This window comes from Hypomesus transpacificus, chromosome 23 (genome assembly GCF_021917145.1).
Source record: "Hypomesus transpacificus isolate Combined female chromosome 23, fHypTra1, whole genome shotgun sequence".
NCBI lineage: Eukaryota > Metazoa > Chordata > Actinopteri > Osmeriformes > Osmeridae > Hypomesus > Hypomesus transpacificus.
In genome coordinates, this window is record NC_061082.1 from 3,360,250 (window position 1) to 3,384,206 (window position 23,957).

Here is a 23,957-nt window from a genome sequence, read left to right on the forward strand (position 1 = left end):
ATGCGATGATTTGAATTCCTGAAGAACACTCCACTCATCGCATGAAACACTTCACACAAAGAAGTGTTTTTATTGGCAATGTTATAATGCCCATGTTCAGCCCTGTCTGCTTTTATTTCAGTCTACTGGGATGTTTAATGTTACAGTAAACATATCATGATAATGCACCAATGCAGAACTTGTGAAAACAAGATCTGCAATTCACCTCAACTTTTTATACCGTATGTACAGTCAATGTGCCAGTAATTTCAATGTCTATCTTGGCTAGCCGTTGGGATCTATCATTAACTACTGTTCAGAATAACTCTGAACAACATCTCACTCAGTCCCACATGCTAGCGGATGCCCTACTTCTAGACCGCTGCAACTTGACAACCCCTGATGCACAGCAGACATCTCAGGGCAGGCTGGCCGACAGGTGACGGACCCTGGCTGCTCTGCTCTGCATGCCTGAGTGGCTCCCAGCAGGCCCAGATGAAGCCATTATTCCAACAACAACAGCACCCTCCTCCGTCCTGAAGGCGTGCCTGTCTGGTTTACTTTGAGGGAAGCACAGGGGCTCCCTGCTGGACACTGCAGGGCTCCAGACTTAGATCTGAGTGGCTGTAGTCCCACTGGACAGATGGCACCTCGCTGTTAGCTCTTCAGAGTTGGAATGTGCTGTTGACTTGAATGTCCCCAGACACAGTTTGTGGTTTTAGAAAGGATTTAACTTGTGACACTGCACGAAATATGAAATCATACCCTGCAAATATATTGTTTCGCAAGAGCTCTTGAGAAATAAACTGTCAACCGGCTGCATGAAAGTAAACAAAGGATTTAGCGTTGGTTCACTGTTGCTGTTTTCCTCCACTAGGGGGAGTCCTGAGCCAGTCACATTTCGTCAGCACAATTGAAAAGCATGGGTGTTATTATGATCCAAATCATCTTCATTTGATTATATTGATTTTATTGTCTTTTGGGAATTATATTCTATTCAGTTGAATTCAATCCGTTTTTAAGAACAGAATTTCACTTTGCTGAAATTATAATGAATGACAATGAGGGTGATTCTGCTCCCATGAAAACAGAGACTCTCCTTTTTCACCTACTTCTTTCTTGTGAAAAATTCTTCATTTGCAGTGTTTCAGTTATCATATTTCTTTTGATTCACAATCTCAGCTGCATCTGAGTGGAAATTTACCAGCCTAGCTGACGTCTTTATGTTTCTATCACCAGAGGTCTCTGTTAGCTCAAGTTTTGTTTCAGGCAGACTACAGGAAGTTGCCTCTTTTCACATCCTGAATCATAAATATGAAGAATGAAGGCTCACAAAGAAAATACATTACATTAACATGTTCCTAATTTGCTGACAAAAGAAATACTCTTTGTAAGGTGGTGTCTCAAAAGTAGGTCAGTTTCACTGATAATATGTTGCACCCATCATGCCTGTATAGGAAAACAAAGCCTCTCTATGTTGTGGTTTCAAATTACAAATAGCTTTTACTTGGTAGCTAAGTCAATGCCCAATGCTTTCAGGAAGTCTGCAAAGGGAACTTCCTGGAATTCACTTGCTTGTTTGTTTGAGCAGCTCTACTTCTCTCACCAGCTTGTCATTACCCTAAAGACTAAAACCTGGGTTTATAATGAGGGGGTCCCTGACATCACTGGTAAACTGAGGGTGCTTTTCACCTTCTTCAAATGGTGGACACACCCTCTCTTTCAGGTGTCTCTCTGTCTACCCTCCGAGAGGCCATGCCTTTGACTATAAAAGGAGTGAGAAGACATGTGGCGAGTTATTTTGAAAGTAGTGTGTACACAACCACATCCTGCCCTGAGTGGGAGATGAGACGAGTCAAGTTTGAAGGGACTACTGTGACTGCTAAAGATCAGATTAGAGAAACCACTTTTAGTAGTGTTCTGTCATTGTACAAATGTAACACATGTTGGTGTCCTACCCATAGTTAGGATCCAGTGCCAAAGGTCCTGGTGTTGTACATACCCACAACGTTTGTACTGTATTCTGCATCTGCTCATGTCACTGTGGGTGAGGTGCTTATAATAACGAATGTGGTGGGGTTTTGTGGATCTAAATGTTGATCACCATGCATCATTTTAGCTTCTAACAACATTCTAGATACAGAACTATATATGTTCACATCACACCAAACAGCCTAAGAGATATTTAGCAGACTAAACGGAAGGCATAATGCATTGGTAATGTGTCACACCATGGCCGTTTCCTGTACTGGGCTGGACTTTGCGGAGTTGGTTTCAGGGATGGATGCATGGCTGACCTCTTCATTAGCAGATGTAACCTTGAGAACATCAGCAGATCATTCCGGCTCAGCAGGTCCACCACTGACTCAAATTCCCATCAGGCCCATCACTCTGGTGATTTAGGCCACGGTCAAAAGATTGCTTCCCTCAGAGGAAAAAAGACAAAAGGCAGCAATAGATGGAAGTCAGTAAGAGACGGAAGCATAAGAGAAGTGATACTTAAAGAAAGCACCCAACACAAACGAGGCTTGCACAATTCTGCCTTTGAGTCCCCAAAAAATACACGACAGACAGGTCAAAAAAGCATTTGAATCCTCAGCAACACTTAATATACTAGAAACTGTTTTAGTGTTTTAGTTCTATATTTAATTGTGTGGTTGACTTTCTGTCCTTTGCATATAGGCCAAGAAAGTACATGAACTTCTTCCACCTGTAATCCTAACACAATAGCTCATGTTGTTCCAGGTGGCCTGTCTAGAACATCTGTTCTGTTCGCCTCATAATAACTGCATGCACGGTCCTAACAGGGACTGGAGCCCAGTCAATCAGAGTGCCAGACTTCAGGGATTAGTCAGTCTGTGAGACCAGGGAGCCCCTTTCTCTCCTCCACGTGACTGAGGGGACTCAGACTGTTGCCTCTGCTGGACACCTGCCATTCTCTGCTCTCATGAATAATGCAGCGGACGCCGTTGAGCCGTGTTCGCTGAGGCAGCTTGACGAGGACGGCCCGGGACTCCCTGGAGGAGCTGCTGCACGGTGGTGGAGTTACTTATTCAGTCGCATGGTTGCTCATGCCTTTGCGCACTTTGTGGCCCATCGACTCTCTCATCGGGGCCAGTCATGAGCGGGCCAGCTGATGCACGCTGGACTGCCCTTTGAGGGTGCATGGGCTTGATGAAGCCTGGTGGTGGACAACAGCTGGAGTCCTGGATAACTGAATACATGTAAATCATGAGACCTAATCGATCAAATGTGTTGCAGTTACTTGCTATGGCAAAGATTAACACTCCTATTAAACGCTGTTTTCTTTTACCAGGGAAGTTTTCCGTACAAGACTCTGCACCGTCTGTGGTGTATAAAAACTACAGGTTATGACCCCCATTGTGTGTATTTTATCTTGCCTAAGAATGCTTCTGTAACTTCAATCTATCAGATGCCATTTTCCGAGCAAATGGGCCTAATGAGTTGTGTGAGGAGGAGCTCATCTGCTCCACTGTTTCAACTCTGGCTTTAAAATGAAGCTCTCTGGAGATTCGCAGCATTCTTTTCCCATGATCCCTGCCTAAAATTACTCTCCCAGAAATACCCTCACTAAGCTCAACACCATGTTAAACCCCAGAGAAGTTGCATTTTAGCTGGACCATAATTCCTGATTAGCTTAACAAATATGAAATATTCAAGTCATGCACATTTAGTTCTTGTTAGATTATCCCCGGTTCTACTGGCCGTTATGAAGAAGAGACCTTCTGTGTTATTTTCCTTTGACGTGTCATGTGACTTTATATCTAACCCCAGGCTTTGGCAGAGCTATTTCCTCTTCCTCTCAAAAACCCCACGTCGGCAAAAGTTGTGTCCTGCTGCTAAGGTGTTTAAGGTGTGTCTCTCCTATTGTATTCTCAAATCAGGAACAGGTTTTGCAATTTTCTCAGAACTTTTCCTTCTCTGTGCTGAAGTAGGACGTGGTAATATTATACGGATATACTGTTTTATCTTTCAATCAAAAATATTCATACCAGAAGTGGTCACAGTGTTGCACATTTCAAATAGTATACATAGTTTGCAGTATAACATCATCATCATTTTACCAGAGATATGGTCACTGCAAGCTAAGGACTATGTGGTGTGTGCAGGACTATGTAATATATATTTATATATAATATATATATATATATATATATAATATATATATATACATAATATATAATATATAATATATAATATATAACAAATATATACATTTATTAAATTCGTATAGATGGGCCTGAAAGACAGGAGACTGTAATTATTCAATGAGCAGAAAAATAAATTTAGTTACTATATAAAACTGTCAAGTCAAAGCTTATTTAGACTCTTTTTACTTTGCAATACAACAGATTGTGCTTTTCACTTGTTATATAACTTTTGTGTTTTAAACCTTTCTTTACGCTGTAGGCTATAGAACAGGAGAACATTGCTGATGGTTATGTTACTCTTTTACTATGGTATTTGTCCAGTCAGTCTCATTTAGCAATTTCCTGTTTCTAGTCATATTGTTGCAAAACAACTCAAGCATTACAGAATTGGCCAACAGGCCATAGCTTTGTAACTGCTTGTAGGTGAATAAGATTGCACAAATAGATTATTTCAAGTATAAGTTAGAACTCACGTCAAACAGTCATGGCATCTTTTTTTCAACAGATTTGAAAATGGTTAAAGAAGATTATTGTTTCATAGAGCTCTAAAGTTTCGAGAGGGCCGCTAAATAGTTGTTACAATCATAACAACCAAGCAAGCTACAAAGAGGACAATAAAAAGTCACAAAGAGTGGAAGAGGGAAGTTACAGTTCTAAACCCTCAACCGACCTTATTTCAATAGCCTGCACATACTTCCATATATTTACGCATGAAAGTTTGAGTATAAAAAACGCATGTATATGCACACATTCTCTTTTTAATCACGTTGTGATTAAAATCTGTCATAAGTTGATACTAAGATGCCTCCTCATGTTACTTTTGTGCGTAATTTGCATAGAAAGTGTTTATATGGTGCTCATTTACATTTACATTTAGTCATTTAGCAGACGCTCTTATCCAGAGCGACTTACAGTAAGTACAGGGACATTCCCCCTGAGGCAAGTAGGGTGAAGTGCCTTGCCCAAGGACACAACATCATGTGGCACGGCGGGGAATCGATCCGACAACCTTCTGATTACTAGCCCGACTCCCTAACCGCTCAGCCATCTGACTCCCTCATTTGTGCGTACGTGTAATTTGTGTAAAATTGTGCAATTTCCCCTTGGGGTTGAATAAAATACCGAACTATCAAAATACCGAACTATCACTTTTAGCTGTTACCTGATTTCACAACAGACTTCTCAAAGTGTTAGGCCTCTACACAAATTCAAAGATGTTCCGATTTCTATAGATAAGCCCCATGGAACAGACACAAACACACCTATCAAATGCACAATGCATTTTGATTCAACTCCCTATTGCTATCCCTATGTGGCCAAGACTGAACATCCAGGCAAGTTGTTTCTGGCCGGGATGCAGGGAGCAGTGACAGATAAGCACATTCCTCAGACGGTTTTCATCAAGCTGTCTGAATCCACCTCAAGGTTTAATGTGTGTCCCTCAGTAAAGTCAAGATGGTATCTCTGAATGCCTGTTCCGAGAAGATAAACATCTCATCACTATTGGGGCTTTCTGTCTTATGAACATAGATTTTATATTTGTTTTCTTTCATTACTTTGCGGAGATTGCTGCAAGCAGACCTAGTGTAAGGCATTATGGAGACTTGTAATTGACCTCTTGTTTCCAGTGAAAACCTGGAACGCTAAGTGTACTGTGAATAACATGTGATTTGCATGTTATCCTGCAAATGAGGTGAGGTGACAGAATGCATTTGTTTCCTCTTCAGAGAACCGGCAGCAGTGCAGACACATAGCAAGAGTCAGACTCTTTGTGTAACCACTTCCTCTCAAAATTCTCTGGAGGTGCTCCGACCATCAAACGACACCTAACAAGCTTCCTCTGATCCGAGTTTGGGACTATGGAGCAACTGCATAGTACATGAAATATAGTCCAAACAAGAATTAACACTCTCAAGCCAAACTGTCATTCTTGTAGCCACTCAGCTAAGCAATCGTCATTGTGTTAGTATAGGGTAATGAAACAGTTGACTACTGCATTGTCTTAGCATCTGTCTGTACGGAAAACAAGTGGCCAGCAGAGGATGTGATGACACTCACTGAAGGTCTTGGAGGGTTTGGTAAGAGCATTTCCTGTCTTGTTCTGGTGTAATGTTAACATGTACAAGTCCTGAGTTTGTTAGGCACCAGAGCATCAAAAGAAGTAGCTGCAATATGGCTTTCCCCAAATAAGCCACACAAACACAGTGCATCTATAACCGTAACCTATTTGTACATTTTTTGTCATTCCCTCAAGTCATGTTGATCCCAGCTCTGAAAGGGCCTGTATCACAGGGCCGCATGTTTCCTCCACAGTGCTCAGGGAGGCAGAGCAGGCTGCGGAAGTCTGATTGCTCCCCAGGTCCACTGCTCGATGCTACGTTACCTCTCAGCCTCAGTCTGAACCACAAGGGAGGACGTAGCCTTGTCTCACACAGGAAGCCATGTATTTCACTTCTCTACAGCAGTTTGACAACGCAGAAGACATTAGCATTTCACTTTCATATATTACAGTGACTATAACTAAAGGATAATCACATGAACATGACCACAAACAAAGTGCACTGCATTTGGTTGTTTCATGGGAACTAATTATGTGCAGATTGGGGTTAGCCACACAAAAGCATCTATCCTTGGCTCAGAAGCAGTTGGTTCAATGTAGCATGCATAGTACAGTCTGTCTGTCTGTTTGCTAACATACTCAGAGGCATGTTTAACCTACCGATACTGGATATTGGCTATGACATGTACATCAGCATAGATTACTGCCATAATCATGTATGTGATGGTATGTTTGTGTTTTGGTGAGTTGTAGAGGATTTCAGGATCTTTTCTTTGTTATCATACAGACACGAATGAGTGCTTGACCTCGGTCTGTCCTGCCACACACGGTTCCTACACAGCAGACGTCTTAGGAGTGTCATTGTCGTTTGCTGTTGTCCTCGTGCTCTGTGTAACAGAGGGCGTGCTTGTGCTGGCCTGTCACAGGAGGTTTGTGTGTATTCAGGAATCTGTGCGTGTTTGCATTTGTCAGTGTGCATGTTTAGCCATGTACAGGGGGCGGAGCCATGGTGAAAGTGTGAATGTATCTGCATGTGCAGGCATGTACGAGTGTGTGTGTGTGTGTGTGTGTAAGAGAGAGAATAATGGTCTGTGCATGAGAGTGTGTGCATGTGTTTGGGTGTGTGTTGGGTGTGTGTCAGTGAGGGTGTGTGCGAGTGCATGCGTGCGTGAGTGTGTCTGTGTGTTCGCTATGTGGGCCTGTGCCAGTCTCACAGTTGGTGTGCTACTCATCTCTGCAGGGTGATTCTCCTCCACAGAAAAGGTTGCATGCACACGTCACTTTGAATTGGCTGCATGTCGCTTGGTGCACCCGTGGAAATGTCTGCCAGCTAGTCTGATTACCACAAGCAATACAATAGATGTTTGTAAAAAAAACTTCTAAGGACACTTGTATGACCTTCCACTGACCACACAGTTGTTCAACCACAAAGTTGCTAACATTGTACAGTAGGTGAAATTCCGCATACAATTTGAACAGTGTTAAATGTACAGGAATCCAAGGATTCACGGGATTAAAGCTCAACAGACTAAAGATTAGCCCACTTCCAACTGTAAGCACCTCTGTCTAAGGTAACAGTGCTAATGCAGTGCCCGTGTTGCAGTTGGACTGAAAACTGTTGACCTAGTGCGTGATTGATGTATGTACTGTGGGTTATTGCAAACTATCTGCCTTAGCCAAACACTCACATAACTATTCTAATATATTCTTGTTACAAGCATTCTTGCTTACATAGGCTTTATGGGTGCTCTTGTTTGCACCATTAACTAGACGAATGTGCTGTAAACAGTATACAAAACTGCTGTCTGGATAAAATAAGACCCTTGATGTTTAAGAGTCGACGAGGAAGCAATGAGAGAAGCTATTTCAGGAGAAAGACTGATAGTGAGAACCACATGAAATTTTAACTGTACAAGCTGAGCTGTAAGATACTTTAGAAATTCTAGGCCTCTGATTTTAATGCATCTCATTGGGGGGCACAGGACCCATATTAGTCAGTAACCATTCAGCAAAAGGCCACCTTTGTGTTTGGCAGAAATAGAGAGAGGCAAATTCCTCTGACAAAAAAGCCTGTTTTTTTTTCTCTCTCTCACATCCTAATATGGGCATAGGCTCATTACTCACTGAGATAGCTATGTGATCACATCACTATGTGTGACCTACATGAAACCATACTTTGGAATGAGCTTCGACCCTGTATTTTTTTGGGAAGTACTTGCATCTGAATGATGACATCATATGTATGGATTGAAGATTATACCTTTTCTTGTCCTATTAAATATTAGGTTATATGTAGAATGTCTGTTATATAGGCTTTTACTCATGTTTCTTCTAGAATGTTATAAAGGTTGCATGGTATTTAACAACTTAGGGCCTATTTGTTTGGATTTGGTTACTTTGTGTATTTTCTGCCCATGCTGTATGTTTGGGGAAACGACTGTGAGAGTAACTTCCTGTGAGAGGAAGTTTCTGGCCTATAAGAGTTTGCTATTCTTTATTTCGCCCTGTGTGCATCAGGGGATCACCCAATAGTTTTGTCCTTTATGTCACAGGCCTGCTATTATCTGAATAAAAGGAACGTAATTGTAGGTTATCAAATTCCATCGTACAATTTAAAATGACTGTTTACAACTTACCTTGGTTTGTGCAACACCTGTCTGTGAAGCTATACTTTCATGAACAAACATTTAAAACATTTGAAATACATTTTATGTCTGTACTTGATGAAATGCATCTTCTATTTTAATGGTCAGAGGCCTGCTTCAGTACTTTCAATAAATATTTATCTGCCTTTCTCGTAAAAAATAAAATGTTGAAACTTTCAAAGAATTTACTTTGTCACGCACGTCAACTGTTATGGGGTGTTGCCCCATTGGCCAACTGACACCCTTAAGCTTTTGTGGCTACCAATCACACAATGACAGCAGAGCCTTTTCCCACCATGGATATGATAATGAAGACAGAGATGAATAGTCCTTCCCTTGGTGCTTGCTGAATTAAGAGCAGGAGTAAAGGCCAAACATCCTCTGGATCCACAAACGGTGCACATTCTCAGCCCCAACATCTGCCTGCTTTTGTGCTGTGGTCGCTTCATGATCACAAATGAGCAGATGAAGACTTTGCAATAAATCAATGAGCCATTGTGATTCTGTATGGTGTTCTGCTCAAAATAAAAACACAAACATCATAATGACTTAAGCTCATCTTAAACATGTTCTGTCTATCATGCCTACGAGTCAACTAAAACAATGGCTGAACGACCAGGAGATGGCTCTGCCCCCAGTGTGTGTACCACACAATGTACCATTGACACACCCATGAAGGGCTGATATCAACATGTTAAACAGTGCTTTTACTGCTAGCTGGGGTGAGTCATCATGGACTCTACAATAAGATTGTTGTAGAATACAGAGATAACCTTTCATGCTTTGTGCCGAGTGCTCTTGTGCAACCTGCCATCCACTTCACCTGGTAGAGCTGAAAGCTTTCACTGAAGGAATTTCAGTGAACATTTTTTAAATCCCCTAGTCAACCTTTCTGTGTATTGAAATGAGACATACATAGTCTGGATAGTATTAAACAACAAGTCATTAGAATCTGAACAATTACAGTTGTTTTGACATCAATACAATGATCAATGGTAACATTTGGTTCACATGTGAAACACAAGCCATGAAAGCATTCCTTATCCAATATCATGTGGGGATGATTAAGTTCCATCAATGCAATGGGCGAGCATTTCTAAGAGGGTGTATATTTTTCTGTCAAAACTGTTTGATTTAATAAAAAATAAGATGTTACCCCATGGTTGAGAGGGATCCATCTATACAGGACTGATCATTCTTTGACTGGCACATATTCCTGTTCTGCAAAGGGGACAAACCAGTTATATTATAATTACTTTCTGTCACGTGTAGACAATACTTTCCTTGGGACAAAGAAAGATGTTATCTATTGAGACTCACTGACCTCTGACCTCTGGGTGTGGCAGGGAAAGGTTCCCTGAGTCGAACTGAAGCCTGGAGGAACAGGGTGACTGGTTCGGTCAGAGTGATCAAGGGTGAGCGAGTTCCTCAGGTTTTACAGTATCAACCTGCTTGGGACATTTCACTCTACGCATCTTTGTTGTGTTTTATAAATACTAGTGGTAACAGTACTAGAGATTCCTCAATGAATATCTAATGTTTTACACACCATATTCACATAATTGAAACCACCAACAATTTGAGTGTTCGAAAAATAACTTTTTCTTAAAATTAGTATAAATATTAATAATAATAGCAACACCAACACTATCACTGCTACTACTATGACAATAACGAAACATTACTGTTTATGCTAACAATAAGACATTCAAACAATATGATCATTCGACCCACAATTATGTTGAAAGGTTTAAAATACATGACAGAAAGAAGTACAGAAGTTACTTGCAGATGTACCTTCAGCTTCTGATTTTTACATATATCTGAATAGATGGAAAACGTCTTAATTATTCATCCCTTGTCACTTTCATTCCAAGGGAAGCTTCTCTCAGTGTCCCTAGAAGAAGAAGTCTCCCCAGTGTGAACCATGCTGGGGCCCTGCAGGAGGTGGAGGAGGTGGATGAGGCCCCACCAGAAACGCCATGAATTAGTGATGGTGCCAGGGTAGCAGGCATCTGTCGGCCTTAGCTGACAAGCACAGCCTCACAAAGGTACTCATGCCTTTGATTTGATTAATCAGTAAGGGAAACGTCATCCATTAAATCATGACAATGTTCCTGTAGTAAATACAGGACGACTGTAAACTTACCAGTAGGCTAACTTTGAGTTGCACTGGATTGTTTTGGACTCTTTTAGATGACTAATGTGGATCTTATCCACTTGTGGTTGGCAGAGTCCAAAATAACTCTCGGGAAAACATGTTGTCCCAACTTGCCCCATCTTGTTTTTTTCCCCATGAAATTGTTGAGATTAAAACCCTTACTCTAATCTTAAAAAAAACGATTTTCCCATGGAGGAGGTTTCCCCGCTTATTTTGATTACAAACTACAGCTCTGGCCAACACTATGTTTGGCAACACATTTCAATAAATAACTTCTCCTTTTATTACACAGCCGTTGTAATCATTGATCTATGTATTTACATTTTTCCAACTTGACAGTCTTTACAACTGTTCTCCATTTCTTCAGTTAAGTATAATACATTTCTAATTCAACAGAAGTATTTTCTGAAACGTTAGGACATGTTTATTTTTACAGCCCCAAAGCCAGTGTTTTTGAGTTGTTGGATAACTACAATCCCTATGATGAAAGGGGCCCAGTGCAGGACTGTCTTGATCTTGTTTCAAGTCAGCAAGCCAGGACAGGTAAATATTCACTTTTACCCAGACATTCCCTCGGGAGGGAGTTTCATGTACTGACCTGACTGGCATGTACATTGTGAAGCAGCCAAGCTGAACTTTTCTCTGGCTGGTTAGGGGAGGGATTTTTTTCCATTCCACTCATCCTCCAGCTAGAGCCAGTCTCAGCTAACTTGGGCATTATCTGTCTCCTTTCTAGTTTGAATATGGTGGTATGAATACAACTAGGCTGGGCGAATGTCAAAGCTGCCTGAAGAAATATCATGTTTGTGTAAAAATGTATGTGTCTTAATAGTCTTGCTTTCTTTAAAACATTTTTTTTTTAATTCTTCATAAAATTGTAAAATCATAACTTTTACATCTGGATTGTGTTTGTTTAAATCAATGTTAATTGGACACTACGTCAGAGTATGTGTTCAACAAACATAAACAACGGAATACTGGCACCTAGACTAAATTCCCTAAGCATGCTTGTATTTATCAGTAATCAGTACTGTCAGTGGAAGGCTTGCTAAAGGGAGAACAGGAGACAGCTGACCATCTTCTGATAGCCAGGCTCCAGGAGTCATAAACAGGAAACAGAATGGAACAACAGCGCTGAGAACTTCCTGTATATGAAATGTAAATGGGCCACAGAGCATAGTGTCTTTATTGTACATGGTACCACAGATCATAGACAAGGATCATGCCAGGACTGCCTCCTGTCTAATATAACCAAATATATTTCAAACATGTTGGTGAACTGAAATGTATTTCTACGTGCATCTTTGGCACTGATAAATTCACAGGCCAAGCCCTATTGATTGGAGAATTCTGAACAGCACCAGTCTCTTTAATGTGTCCATGTACTATGCCGACGGCACCTGTCTGCTACCATGGAAACAGAAAGAGAGAGAAAGTGCAGGCTATTCAACTCGGAGTCTAAGCACAAGGAAAAAGAACATTCCGACACAAAGATATAACAGCTGCTATTCTGATAACTGGTGTGACTTCCTCTTGCCTTATTTACTTGTAAAGGGTTATATTTGACCTTTTCAGTATTTAGTCTTATAAAATGGTTACTGACTTTTGAAACATGGTCTTGCGTGCAAGACAGATAATACATTTGCTTATCTTCCTTGCTATAACATATTATGGTTAGCCTAAAATTACACCAGCTAAACAAAAACAGCTTTTTACTGCAATTAGATATTCGTTTAATACACAGTTAACGTCAAGTCAATTTACAGTAGCGTGCAAAACAGCAGCAATGTGGCCTGAGTCAAAAGCCCTTTATTCGATTGACACTTTAGTCCTGTTCAGGCGTCAAAGGAAGTTGTGTTCCTTGTAGAGAGCCCCAGCTCCAGCACTAGCACCAGCCATGGCCCTACCTCAACCCTAGACCTAGCCCGTCACAACACTGGCAGATGGCCTTCTGGCTCTGGGGCCAAGTCCATTACAATCACTTCTCAGTGTGCCTGGCCTCTGTTTGCATCTCTTTCTCTGGGCAACCGTCTCTGATTCACTGTGCACCATGATGGTATTACCCCCCCCAGAACCCAGTGAAAACCACAACAGTGCCACGGATTACACGCGTTCATCCATCGGACAAATTACGGATAAGCATTTTGAGTCAATCAAAACTCTCACAAAAAGGACATTGTCTAATGAAAAATAAATAAGGACATATATATTGTGGATAATACCAGTATCAACTGTGATTTATTTGCGTTTTGTTGGTTTATTCTTTGATACACAACTTCAGGGCTTTGGTTAAGAGTGTTACTGGGGCTTCACAGCGGTAGCTGTTGTAAGAAGGGAACAGAGGGGTGGCAGCGTCCCTGGCATGGTAGAGCCTAGCGCCCTGCAGTGTGGGGCATGGGCTGGAGAGCCCCCTCTGCCCAGCACATTGTATTAGGACACTAAGGGGCTGTTGTGTGCCTGGACCATACATGGGTCCGGAAGGGGGGAGGGGGTACTTGCATCGCAGATGTTTAACCGTTTTACAGTTCAGATAAAGAATAAGGTCTGAATGAATTCTGTATTTATACTCTATCTCCACCTCCTCCGCTCTCTCTCTCTCTCTCTCTCTCTCTCTCTCTCTCTCTCTCTCTCTCTCTCTCTCTCTCTTTCTGTTAATGGTAAATGCAATATGACAAATATGAGATATAAGCTTAAAAATAGGCTAGAGAACAGCTTTGATTGAGCCTGGGAATCAAAATGATACATGTGAACTTCTACCCTTCCCCCCATCACAGGCTATTGTTGGTTTATCAGCGCAACTGTTACGTTCTGTAGACTCACCATACAGGTCTGGAAGTCAGTTACATCATCTGAAAACACACATACCCCACACACACATCCACAGGGTGAAAAGATGCAGCTGCAGGCGTTGCACAGAGTAGGAAGGAAACAAAGTAGTCAAGGCAATCAGAAACCCAGGCCCTTGATTCTCCTGACAGCCACTAAAGCAACGCTGCTCAACCCTCACACCTTCAGCTGGCATGCATCCAGGGCTCTGTCTAAGCTTTCTCACCCGAGTCTGTGTGTGCCACTGTGTGACTGACATGGGGGCACTTGTCATGAAGTTGAGCTTAGTGAGGGAAAAGACACACTTCCTCAAACTCCATAGCGCATTGACATTTAAAACAACAAGAGTCAAGCTCCTACACAGCACAGACATGCTACTTAACATCATAATAATCTTGCAGACAAATGTCTTGACACAATATGTCTACAACGTGGCCTTTTTTGTGTGTTTCCTGTAGTCTACTGTATACACTGAGTCAGAGTACACCCTTATTCGTTACACAAGTATCAAATTGGTAGTTCAGTCGAGTATCGGGTATCGTTGAGTCGTTGATCGAGTGAAGACGATTTACTGTATTACTCGGATATGTCATGATAAATATGTTTTCTCTCAACAGAAAAGAGAAATAAATAATTTGGAGCTGACTGCTCAAGGCACTGCACCTGCCTGTGTCTCACCTTCTGTACTGTACATCAGAGCACATGATCTGGAGGCTTCTTGGCACAACCTGTCCTTTTCAATTAGGTTCAGGAAGAACAAGTGCGTACCTGTCACCTTGTATTACTGAGCAGATCATAAGGGGAGCCTGGCAGACACAGTAAACCAACTAGGAGGCTGCAGTGTGTGTGTCTAAACCCTTCTTAGTGGAGAGTGTAAAGCTACATGTGACCTGGTCTATTAAATCAACAGAGTGGCAACCATATTGCTGAAACGGAATCCAGCATCCGCTATCAGCACCTATTATCTCTCTCAGTATCTGACAGAAATGCTTGTGTCAACAGTTATCTTTCTGTAACCACACCAAGACCTAGGAATATGTGGACAGTGCCTCAGTTTCACATCTGTTTTGGCCATCAAACAAAGCTTGCTAATATTTTAGCATCGTCAGGCTTCTTCAGAGCATGACTGTTGTAGCAGTGTCGTGCTTGAGTATGTGTTTTGGGTTTAGCACCACTGTAACAGCTTTGTTCTGGGAAGTCGAGTCCAACTCCATCCACAAATGTATCTCAGTAACAGACAGTAAAAGTGTAGAGTCACTCCTCCACAGTGAACCCACCTCCCTTCCATGGAAGGGTTGGAAGTAGTACTGACCGGAAAAAAAGGGTGTTTCTTCAAGTCTACATCGCCCCACTGGCTGAATCAGCAGCAGCCACAGCTGAAGGCTGAGAAAGGAGGGACCAAGGAGTGCTTCTCCTCTGAGCTGTCAGAACAATTACGAGGAAACAAGCTCCGACGCAGTGTTGGTATGTACAAGGCTAGACAGGCCTCTACACGGCCTGGCAAGTCTTTAACTAGGGCAGGAAGGGTTTGACTATTCTGAAGTTGGAGGGGAAGGGTCAAGAGGCTAGGATGGCCTGAAAGCAGGCTTGGCTCTGTCATGCTGTGCCAGTCTGCATGATGTCTAGTGAGCCTGCAGACTAGGAGTGAGAAACTGCAGGATTTCTTTGGCCTTTTTTCAGAAAACATGCAGAAAACAGGCCCTTAGTACAGTCTGAGTCATGATTGAGTTGCATAATTTGATAATAGAATACAAGCTTGATGTAGACAGGCAGTGTTTATTTTAGAGGATGCAAAATCACCACAGTCATATCGTCTATGTCAGGGTTTCCCAATTCTGGTCACACCAGGATCCAACACACCTGATTCAAATGAATGGTCGTTATCCAAGCCTGATAACGACCATTGATTTGAATCAGGTGTTGGAGCAGGAAAACATCTCAAACATGCAGGGCAGGGAGGCCCGAGGACCAGGATTGGGAACCCCTGACCTAGGTGAATGTGTTGAAAGGATCTGGATGGATCCATTAAGATACATAGCGAATATGGCTACATCCTATAATCTTCTCAATAGTACATGGAAAATCTGCCAGTTCACGTCAGCAAAATGGCAACAGCCTACAAAGCATGATCTGACCTCCATATTGATCTGATCTGTATGAGGTCATGATGTTCAGAAGAACGAAGCCAGAAACCCTTGGCTAGAGACCTCAACTCCCAAGAGGATTCATTTGTCGTTAAGACTAACCAGCTTATCAGGAATCCACGTATCCAGGCATGTACCATAAGCCTAGTTACCCAAGTTGAATTAATATGGGATAAGATATAAATGTCCTGTAAACCCAACCCTCAGCTGATCTGGCCAAAATAGGTGCAACAGCAGTCCCCATCCAGATTTACAGCCTAAATTTTTCCAACAAAAACAAGCATGGAAGAGGAATCGAGTTGCAAAACATGGCCTAAATACAGTACATCCACTGGTCATCAGGTACTCATGGCTGTTGCCTTCTCTGGACCCAACTCCAAAGGTGGCATTGTTTTGTTGGGGCAAGCCGTTAAGCTGCTGCACTGGGGATTGCCATGGGTACTTTTCTAGGTCACATGGTAGGCACGCTCTGTGCCAGAGCTGCAGACAAGAGGCGATGTCTGCTCATCCACTTAGAGGGGCAGAGTGCTCCAATGCCTGCGAGTGTTAGTTAATGGCTTTAGTACAGTCTATACAAGAGATGCTCAGTTGAGGGTTGCGCCCATTTGTCAAGTTCAACACAATTGAGATGGCAAGCTTTGCTAACTGCTGGTGTCAGTGAAGAGGTGCTACAGAAACATGCAATGAGATTCACTTATTTAATTTTTTTATTTGCATATCAAAACAAACTTGTGCATTCCAATAATTGAACTTATACAAAAACAATTTAAACCCAACAGTTTGATTTTAAAGCATTTCACAGGTCACCAGAAGCCATACTATTCTAGATGACAGACATGCAGGTCCCTGGGTGGTTCAAGCACACCATTGCTCTACCCCCTCACACATGCAGTGTGAGACAGATGTCGTCATGGGGACAGGTGATCAAGGGCCAAAGTGACAAAAGGACAAGCAAAGATCTCATCAGGCTGCCAGTCACAAGTTCTCATTCTTGTAAAAAAAGGGGATCTAGGGAAGCTGGGCAGGGTCTGTACGCAGGGCGTGGCTTGTACGTCTCTACTTTTGTCCAATCACAATGCAACATGGTTTTCGGTTAGACAGATATACAGCTAAGGGGTGAAAAAAAAGGCAATGCTTGTGGAATGTACAGTGCATAGAGAGAACCGCTTCCTCATTATGACGCCGCCTTCTCCTGTTCAATTGCTGCAAGACAAAATAACATTTGGTCAGTCTTAAACGGACCAAGTATTCAGAGCAAAAGCCTCAGTTTTGGCTTTCTAAACAATGGAGGATATCTTACTTTCTTTGGAGGGCAGGGGGTTTTTCTCTTGCGTGTCAGTCTTCTTCAGCTTGGTTTTGTCGAAGTTGGTGACTTCTGCCAAATCGGGCTTGTCAGACATGTTTGCAAGTGGTCTAGACGGAAAAAAAGGCACAATTCAAGAAACCAACCAACTCAAATGAACTTGAAGTTAACATGAAGACAATGCAGTCCACATGCAACTTGCAAATCAGTTTAAAGCAAAACAGGGCCTAATCGATTCCCTATTCATTAAATATAGGCTTGGCACAATAGCTATGGAAAGACGTTCAAAAGCACTGATTGATGCCTGTGTTCTAATAGCGTCAAAACAAAATGGGTTTTAAGACTTATGTAGACGCAAAATGAGCAAAATTAGTGCACGTGCCATTGGTCAGAAAAGCATTGTGCCATGCCGCCCCCCCCCCCCCGCGACTAAATCGACAGCAAACTAAGGAACCACCGCCCTGCTTGGCAGCATCTCAATAAACAGGTTAGCGGACGAGTGGGTGATTTGTGGTCTACGAGTCAGCAATAGTATACACCTTTACCTCGATATGTCTACGTTGCAAAAAACTACATTTGCTACGTTTTTATTATTTATCAAATTGCCAACATTGTAACGTCAGAAACCTCAGACACAAAGTCTCGATTCAAAGACAGGCTGGTCTGCGTCTGCATACCACATTCAGTAATCATACAGCTATTGTTCCCTAAAGCTTTGCACAACGGATAAATACTTTCTTACTAACATTTTCTACAATTAAATCTCGCTTCACTGGTCTCTGGAGTATACCGTCAAGACGCTTGCACATGGCGTAGACTGCAGCGCAACACCACATTTTTGCAGTTGATGTCTCAATGATATGAATATACAGCATAAATGACTGACCACAATTTACTTGCAGGAATATGACAAGCCAACAAAACTCACCGGAGTTGGATTGTTAGAAGGTAGGTCTACGTGTGAACTCCTATCAATGCAGAGCTCAAACGTGCACTCGTTGAGCAAACGAAGGATTTTATACCCCCCCCATATGCAAATACATGACGTCAAATCATACACGTTCATTGGGTAGTTTACAAAGGATTAAGCGATATCTCGCATCAAGAGGAAACTATGATATAATAAGATGTTGATTAATCATTATTACATTTAAAAAGTATGATTTAAAGTTGTCCATATGCCGAGTGAGTCAGATCATGTGCCCTATTGTCGTGTTCGAAGATGTTCTCCGTTTCTCAGTCTAGTAAATATAAGTCCCTTTTGGGTATGATGTTATGACAACGACGACACCATGCGGATAAAAGACGTATTAACACAAAGTAGGTATAGTGTCCTAAAGTGAGTGGATGAAAGGTACAATGTTGAAGTGTAGTCTACTTTAATTCAATGAGTCACAAAATGATTAGCAGCTCTTAATTTTCGCCATAGCCCAACCCCCAATCCCAACCCTGATCCTGTTTTTAGCGTTTTGATTTAGGGCCCGGGTTAGAGTTCTAGGCTGCCGTGAACTTTACCGTTGGTCTGGCCCTGCTACCAGACCTCCACATTTTCTTTCATAAAATATTTAGTTCAACATGGCGACAGCTATTAAAATATGTGACCTCTTGTGCCAAGAGGGGGTCAGGTGGCTGAACGGTTAGGTAGTTGGGCTATTAATCAGAAGGTTGTTGGTTCAATTCCCAGACGTGCAAAATGACGTTGTGTCCTACATCAAGACACTTCACCCTACTTTCCTCGGGGGCAATGTCCCTGTACAGTCACTCTGGATAAGAGCGTCTGCTAAATGCCTAAATGTAAATGTAAAAATGTAAGACACAGCCCCACTGCAAATTGTTACTATTGGACTATTGGTTACTATCTAGCACTACCACTATCAGTTACCCTAACTCAGGGGTGTCCAATCCTGGTCATCGAGGGCCACTGTCCTGCATGTTTTAGATGTTTCCCTGCTCCAGCACACCTGTTTCAAATGAATGGGTCGTTATCAAGCTCTGTGGAAGCCAGGTAATGACCATTCATTTGAATCAGGTGTGCTGGAGCAGGGAAACATCTAAAACATGCTGGACAGTGGCCCTCGAGGACCAGGATTGGACACCCCTAACTGAAAGCTAGCTAGGTATAGGCCAGGACATTGTAGGGGGTGTGCATTTCAAGATACGGCTGTGTTGGGCCTTGCCATGATTATTGCACCCCCTGCTAACTTTGACTAGGAAAGTGCGAGATGCCTTAACCTGCTGTGGTTACTCATAGTAGTCACCTCAACATACAGTAAGAATCATTTGATGCTAGCATATACAGGACATAAATTAAAGGGGGGGAGGGTTAAAGTATACAGTAGCAGTGAATTGAAAAGATAGGCGATACAATTGAAAAAATATTTATTTAGGCATGTTTGATCAATTATTGGATATTGACAGATATGGGCAGATTAGAATTTGAACATACTGGAAATACATTATTACTTCAAATAAAAAAGTGAAATAGTTTGATAACAAAATAAAACGTTTGAGGTATCAGGAAAATGAGAACATTTCAAAACACAGCGCTAAAACTGAATTTTGACAGTAAAAAAGGACATGCAAAAGTGTAACAATGGTATGTTAATCAGAGGAAGCCTCTTCACAACCTCAGTCCCTGCCATGTCATGGCTAATGCTCCTCTGTCTGGCTGAAGTACCTAGAGTAGCTATTGCTGTACATGACCTGGTTGTCTACCCTAATAGCATTCCTCAGGCACTGCCAGAACCAGGGTTCTGCAGCGGCAGCCCTTGGCCACTCTAACACACTGCTCCCACACAGCCTCCTCCTGAGACGCAGAAAGGGAGAGTACTGTAACACAGGCTCCAGGAGCAGAAGCACAGTCACGTCCACGTTCTCGTCCAGCAGTCTCTGGTGGGCCAGGTAGATGGCCATCTTGAAGGCACCACTCGTAACATAGGTCTCAGTTAGAACAAACACGGTCTTGCGGCTTTGCCGGATGCTCGTGTAGAGGTTGTCTAACAGCGGGGTTCCAGGGATCCAGTCTCGGTTCTCCAGACAAAGAGGCAAATGTTTTTCTCCGCTCTCTTCAAGGTGCACTCGCAAGTGATTCATAACCCACTCTGAAACTTGTGGGTCGCTGGTGTCGTATGCAATAAAAGCCTCATATGCACTGTCTGTTGAGGTCAAGGGGTAGTAGCCTTTCAATTTAGCTTTCAGATAATGCAGAAAGTAGGAGGCGTCCCAGTAAAAGACATGTGTCGTTATTCCCATTATCATTGTTAAAAGGATTATGGATGTCGAGAGGAAGTAAATCAAAAAAGCGATATTGTCGTTTACACACTCCTGTATGTCAAAGAAAATGACCTTTTCACCTTTTCTTTCAGCTGGCATGGAACATGTGACATCAATAGGAAGTCTAGGGATTTTAACATCATTGTTGTCAATCCACAGGATGAACTCTAATAAATCACAAGTGCATTGGAAAGGATTACCCTGCAAGTACAAGATTTTCAGGTAATTTTCAGGACTTGATAAAAAAGTTGTCTGGTTTATCAGAGTCAGTTGGTTGTGGCTGAGGTCAAGTGTCGTGAGGCTTTTAGCACCCTTTAAAAATCCATCTGAGAGTTGTGCAATGTTATTGAAGCTCAGGTCAAGTAACTGAAGTGTTTGTGTGAATTTTGAAAGCTCTGCTGACACATAATCTAAAGAATTGAAGCTTATGTTTATTTCACGAAGTTCTTTGAAATGTTTCAATTCATGCCACTGAAATTCCTTTAGTGAATTATGACTTAAACTTAGTTTTGTAATGTTACTTGGTAAATGTATAAACACTTTGTTTGGTATACTTGAAATAAAATTAAAAGATATATCCAGATATGTTAAATGTACAAGATTTTGGAAAAGTTTGTAGTATGATTCATCTTTCCAGAGCGTTCCTAGATTATTTTTTACGAATTGAAGCTCCCTCAATGATGTGCTTTTCATCTTCTTAGTAGTTAATGTAAATATATTATTGTGACTCAAATTTAATACTCTTAAAGCTGGAAGATTTTCTAAAAAGTTTAGGTTATGTGTCACTCCAGAAACAGTGAAATAATGTGGATTGTAGCTTAAATCTATGACCTCCAGTTTCTTTAATTCACTAAAGGCATTGTCATAGGCTAGATCAATTTTGTTGAAGGATAAATCTAGATACTTTAGGTCTGGTAGCGATTTAAACTCTGATCCATTTGGTGCAGCTGCAAATCCATTTCTTGATAAGTTAAGGCATGCAATGTCCTTGTAAGGTTCAAATTGTTTTGGAGAAATGAAAAACAGATTATTTGAACTGAGGGACAATACACGGCCAGAGTCATAACACTCTTGTTTTACAAAACTGTGAGTTATCTCATACGAACGTTCCTTTTGATTTGACTGATATTCTAATAGAGGTGGTGTAAACGAAACAGATTCAGAGATTCGTCCTGAGTTATAACGTGATGAGCCGCTCACCGTAACTGGGTAAATCCTGTTTTCTGAAAGGTAAATAAGTCTCAGATCTGAGAATTTAGAAAATATCGTGGAATCGCAACTGACAATGAAGTTAGTTCCAACGTTCAACACAGATAGATTTCTCAGCCCATAAAGGTGTTCCAATGACTTATCATTGATTTCCCTGAAAACAAGACCCTCTATGTGTAATGTTTTAAGTGACACAAATGTAGAAAATTGTTTTGAAAGATGTATAGTTTTAGGGTAAATACCTGGTTGAAAGTTAAATGAAATGTCCAATCTTTCTAGGTTTGGTAGATTACTCAAAAAAACATCCTTAGAGATGGCCGCTGATAGTAAATTGTATGAAAGGAAAAGGTCTTTAAGATTAGTCAGACTCTTAAACCAAGAGCTGTGGACAATTTTAAGTGAGTTCCCTGCAAGCTGTAGGGTCTCTAGATTTGTAAGGTCATGAAATGCATCAGGGTGGATCTCCAGGGAAATGTTGGGGCATGGCACACAGGGGTATGGGGCATTTTTACATCTCGGGCAGTTGCCCTGTAATCTAAGGACCCTTAAATTGGTTAGATTATGGAAATCATCTCTAGAAATGTATTGTATTTTGTTTGAAGCAAGCTGCAGTTTCTGCAGGGATTTGGGCAGTCCTTGTGGAACCTGGGTTAGATTGTTGTCGTTCAAACTCAATTCCTGCAGGTCAGTCAATTCAGAGAATGTTCCATAATATATAGAAGATGTTGTTCCACATGGATTCCCGTAAAAACAGTTTTTAGATACAAATAATTTAATTATGTTCTTTATACCACTGAGTTTACTCTTATTTAAGGAAATGATCTTATTATTGTCTAACATGAGTATTTCCAGTGTGGTTGGGAGTTGATTAGGGATCTGTTTCAGTCCGTTACCATTCATCCTTAATTCCTGGAGGTTGATCAAGTTCATAAAAGCACCATCAGCAGTGTGTGTTGTGTGATAATTTTTGTTCATCCAATTAAGACTGAGTAGAGTCAGGTTTTGCAGATCCCAAAATGCCTTTTGGGATATGTTAGCAATGTGGTTTTCTTCTAAGTGCAGATACTTTGTGTCCTTTGGGATACCGTGTGGAATCTCTTTAAGTTGTCGTCCATTGCAACTGACAGTGACATCATCCTTAGTCGAGTAATTAACATCACATGGAAACTGCTTTGACATCCGAACATGTGCAGCGAGTCGCATTTCAGAGTAACACATGAACAGAGATGCCAATTTGAACCAGTAGATGGAAGCAGCCTGTAAATAAAAAAGTAAAAGAAATACAATGGGTGCACTATGGTCTCAAACACATCATATTTCTTATTGCCTAATGTGTTAGTATTATTCACTTGGAAGTGAATTCAACTTCATGATGATAACAATATCTGAAAATCATAACCGTGTAGATTATACAGTCCTAAATGTGCATAAAGAATATCACAGAGCATACAATACTAAACCCATTTGTGAAAGCCTAAGGGTGGATCCACTTTTCTTTTTACTCAAAGCTAAAGCAAATTATGAATCCTGCTCACTCATATACCACTAATATTGTATATCATTAAAACTCACCATCGTGATAATATTGTTGGGGAGCCAGGGAGAGCCAAACAACCGTGCAGGATCAGAAAGTAGACTCAAGGTTCTTCAGAACATCGCACAAAATGAAAGACTAAAAATAGTAATAAATCTGATTGGTGGCGAAGCGATCAGAGAAGCGTTAGTGCCAGAGGGAAGTTCTCATATGTCACTTCTCGTTTTGTATTCTGATGAGCATGCTGTAATTTGTATGTAATGCTGTAAGAACACAGTGGTTATAAAGCAAGTTTCAATGTCATGGATAGTTTATTTACCTCAGTAAAAAGGGATTATCGATTTAAATCAGTCATAGCTCATTGCATATGGCATTGAACTAAATTGAGTATTCAACAATTAGTGCCTGGAAACCATTTTTAACATGTTTCTGTTTAAGCCATTTGTAATTGGATATTATATAATGTATATAACTTACTTGTAAGGCCATTGACTTACTTTGCTGGTAGACAATACAGCATTAGATATCCCAAACCAACTGTGTGTTGGCTTTATTGAACTTTGAAGATCAGCAAAACATCATGTATCAAGGTCTGCATGAGTTATTGTATCTATACATTTTGCACTACAAAACATACTACACATTATTAATA

At 41.3% G+C, this 23,957-nt stretch overlaps 2 protein-coding genes across 2 annotated transcripts; both read right to left on the bottom strand.

Moving 5' to 3' along the window:
- Window positions 1-16,675: 16,675 nt before the first annotated feature.
- On the bottom strand, window positions 16,676-18,325 carry tmsb4x (thymosin beta 4 X-linked). The gene is made up of 3 exons (XM_047047768.1): window positions 18,218-18,325; window positions 17,287-17,399; window positions 16,676-17,189 (listed from the first exon to the last, which is right to left on the bottom strand). The coding sequence occupies exons 2-3, from the start codon at window positions 17,384-17,386 to the stop codon at window positions 17,161-17,163; spliced, it is 129 nt and encodes a 42-aa protein (XP_046903724.1). The 5' UTR covers window positions 17,387-17,399; window positions 18,218-18,325; the 3' UTR covers window positions 16,676-17,160.
- A 1,326-nt stretch (window positions 18,326-19,651) lies between these two features.
- On the bottom strand, window positions 19,652-23,496 carry LOC124485329 (toll-like receptor 8). The gene is made up of 2 exons (XM_047046865.1): window positions 23,344-23,496; window positions 19,652-23,028 (listed from the first exon to the last, which is right to left on the bottom strand). Exons 1-2 carry the CDS (start codon window positions 23,344-23,346, stop codon window positions 19,939-19,941), a joined length of 3,093 nt encoding a protein of 1,030 aa, XP_046902821.1. The 5' UTR covers window positions 23,347-23,496; the 3' UTR covers window positions 19,652-19,938.
- Window positions 23,497-23,957: the final 461 nt, after the last annotated feature.

Excerpts from the sequence above, each read along its gene's own strand:
- tmsb4x (XM_047047768.1), bottom strand. The coding sequence starts at position 17,386 with ATGTCTGACAAGCCCGATTTGGCAGAAGTCACCAACTTCGACAAAACC. Across the intron at positions 17,190-17,286 it reads CCCCCTGCCCTCCAAAGAAA|CAATTGAACAGGAGAAGGCG; the intron begins GTAAGATATCCT and ends TTTGTCTTGCAG.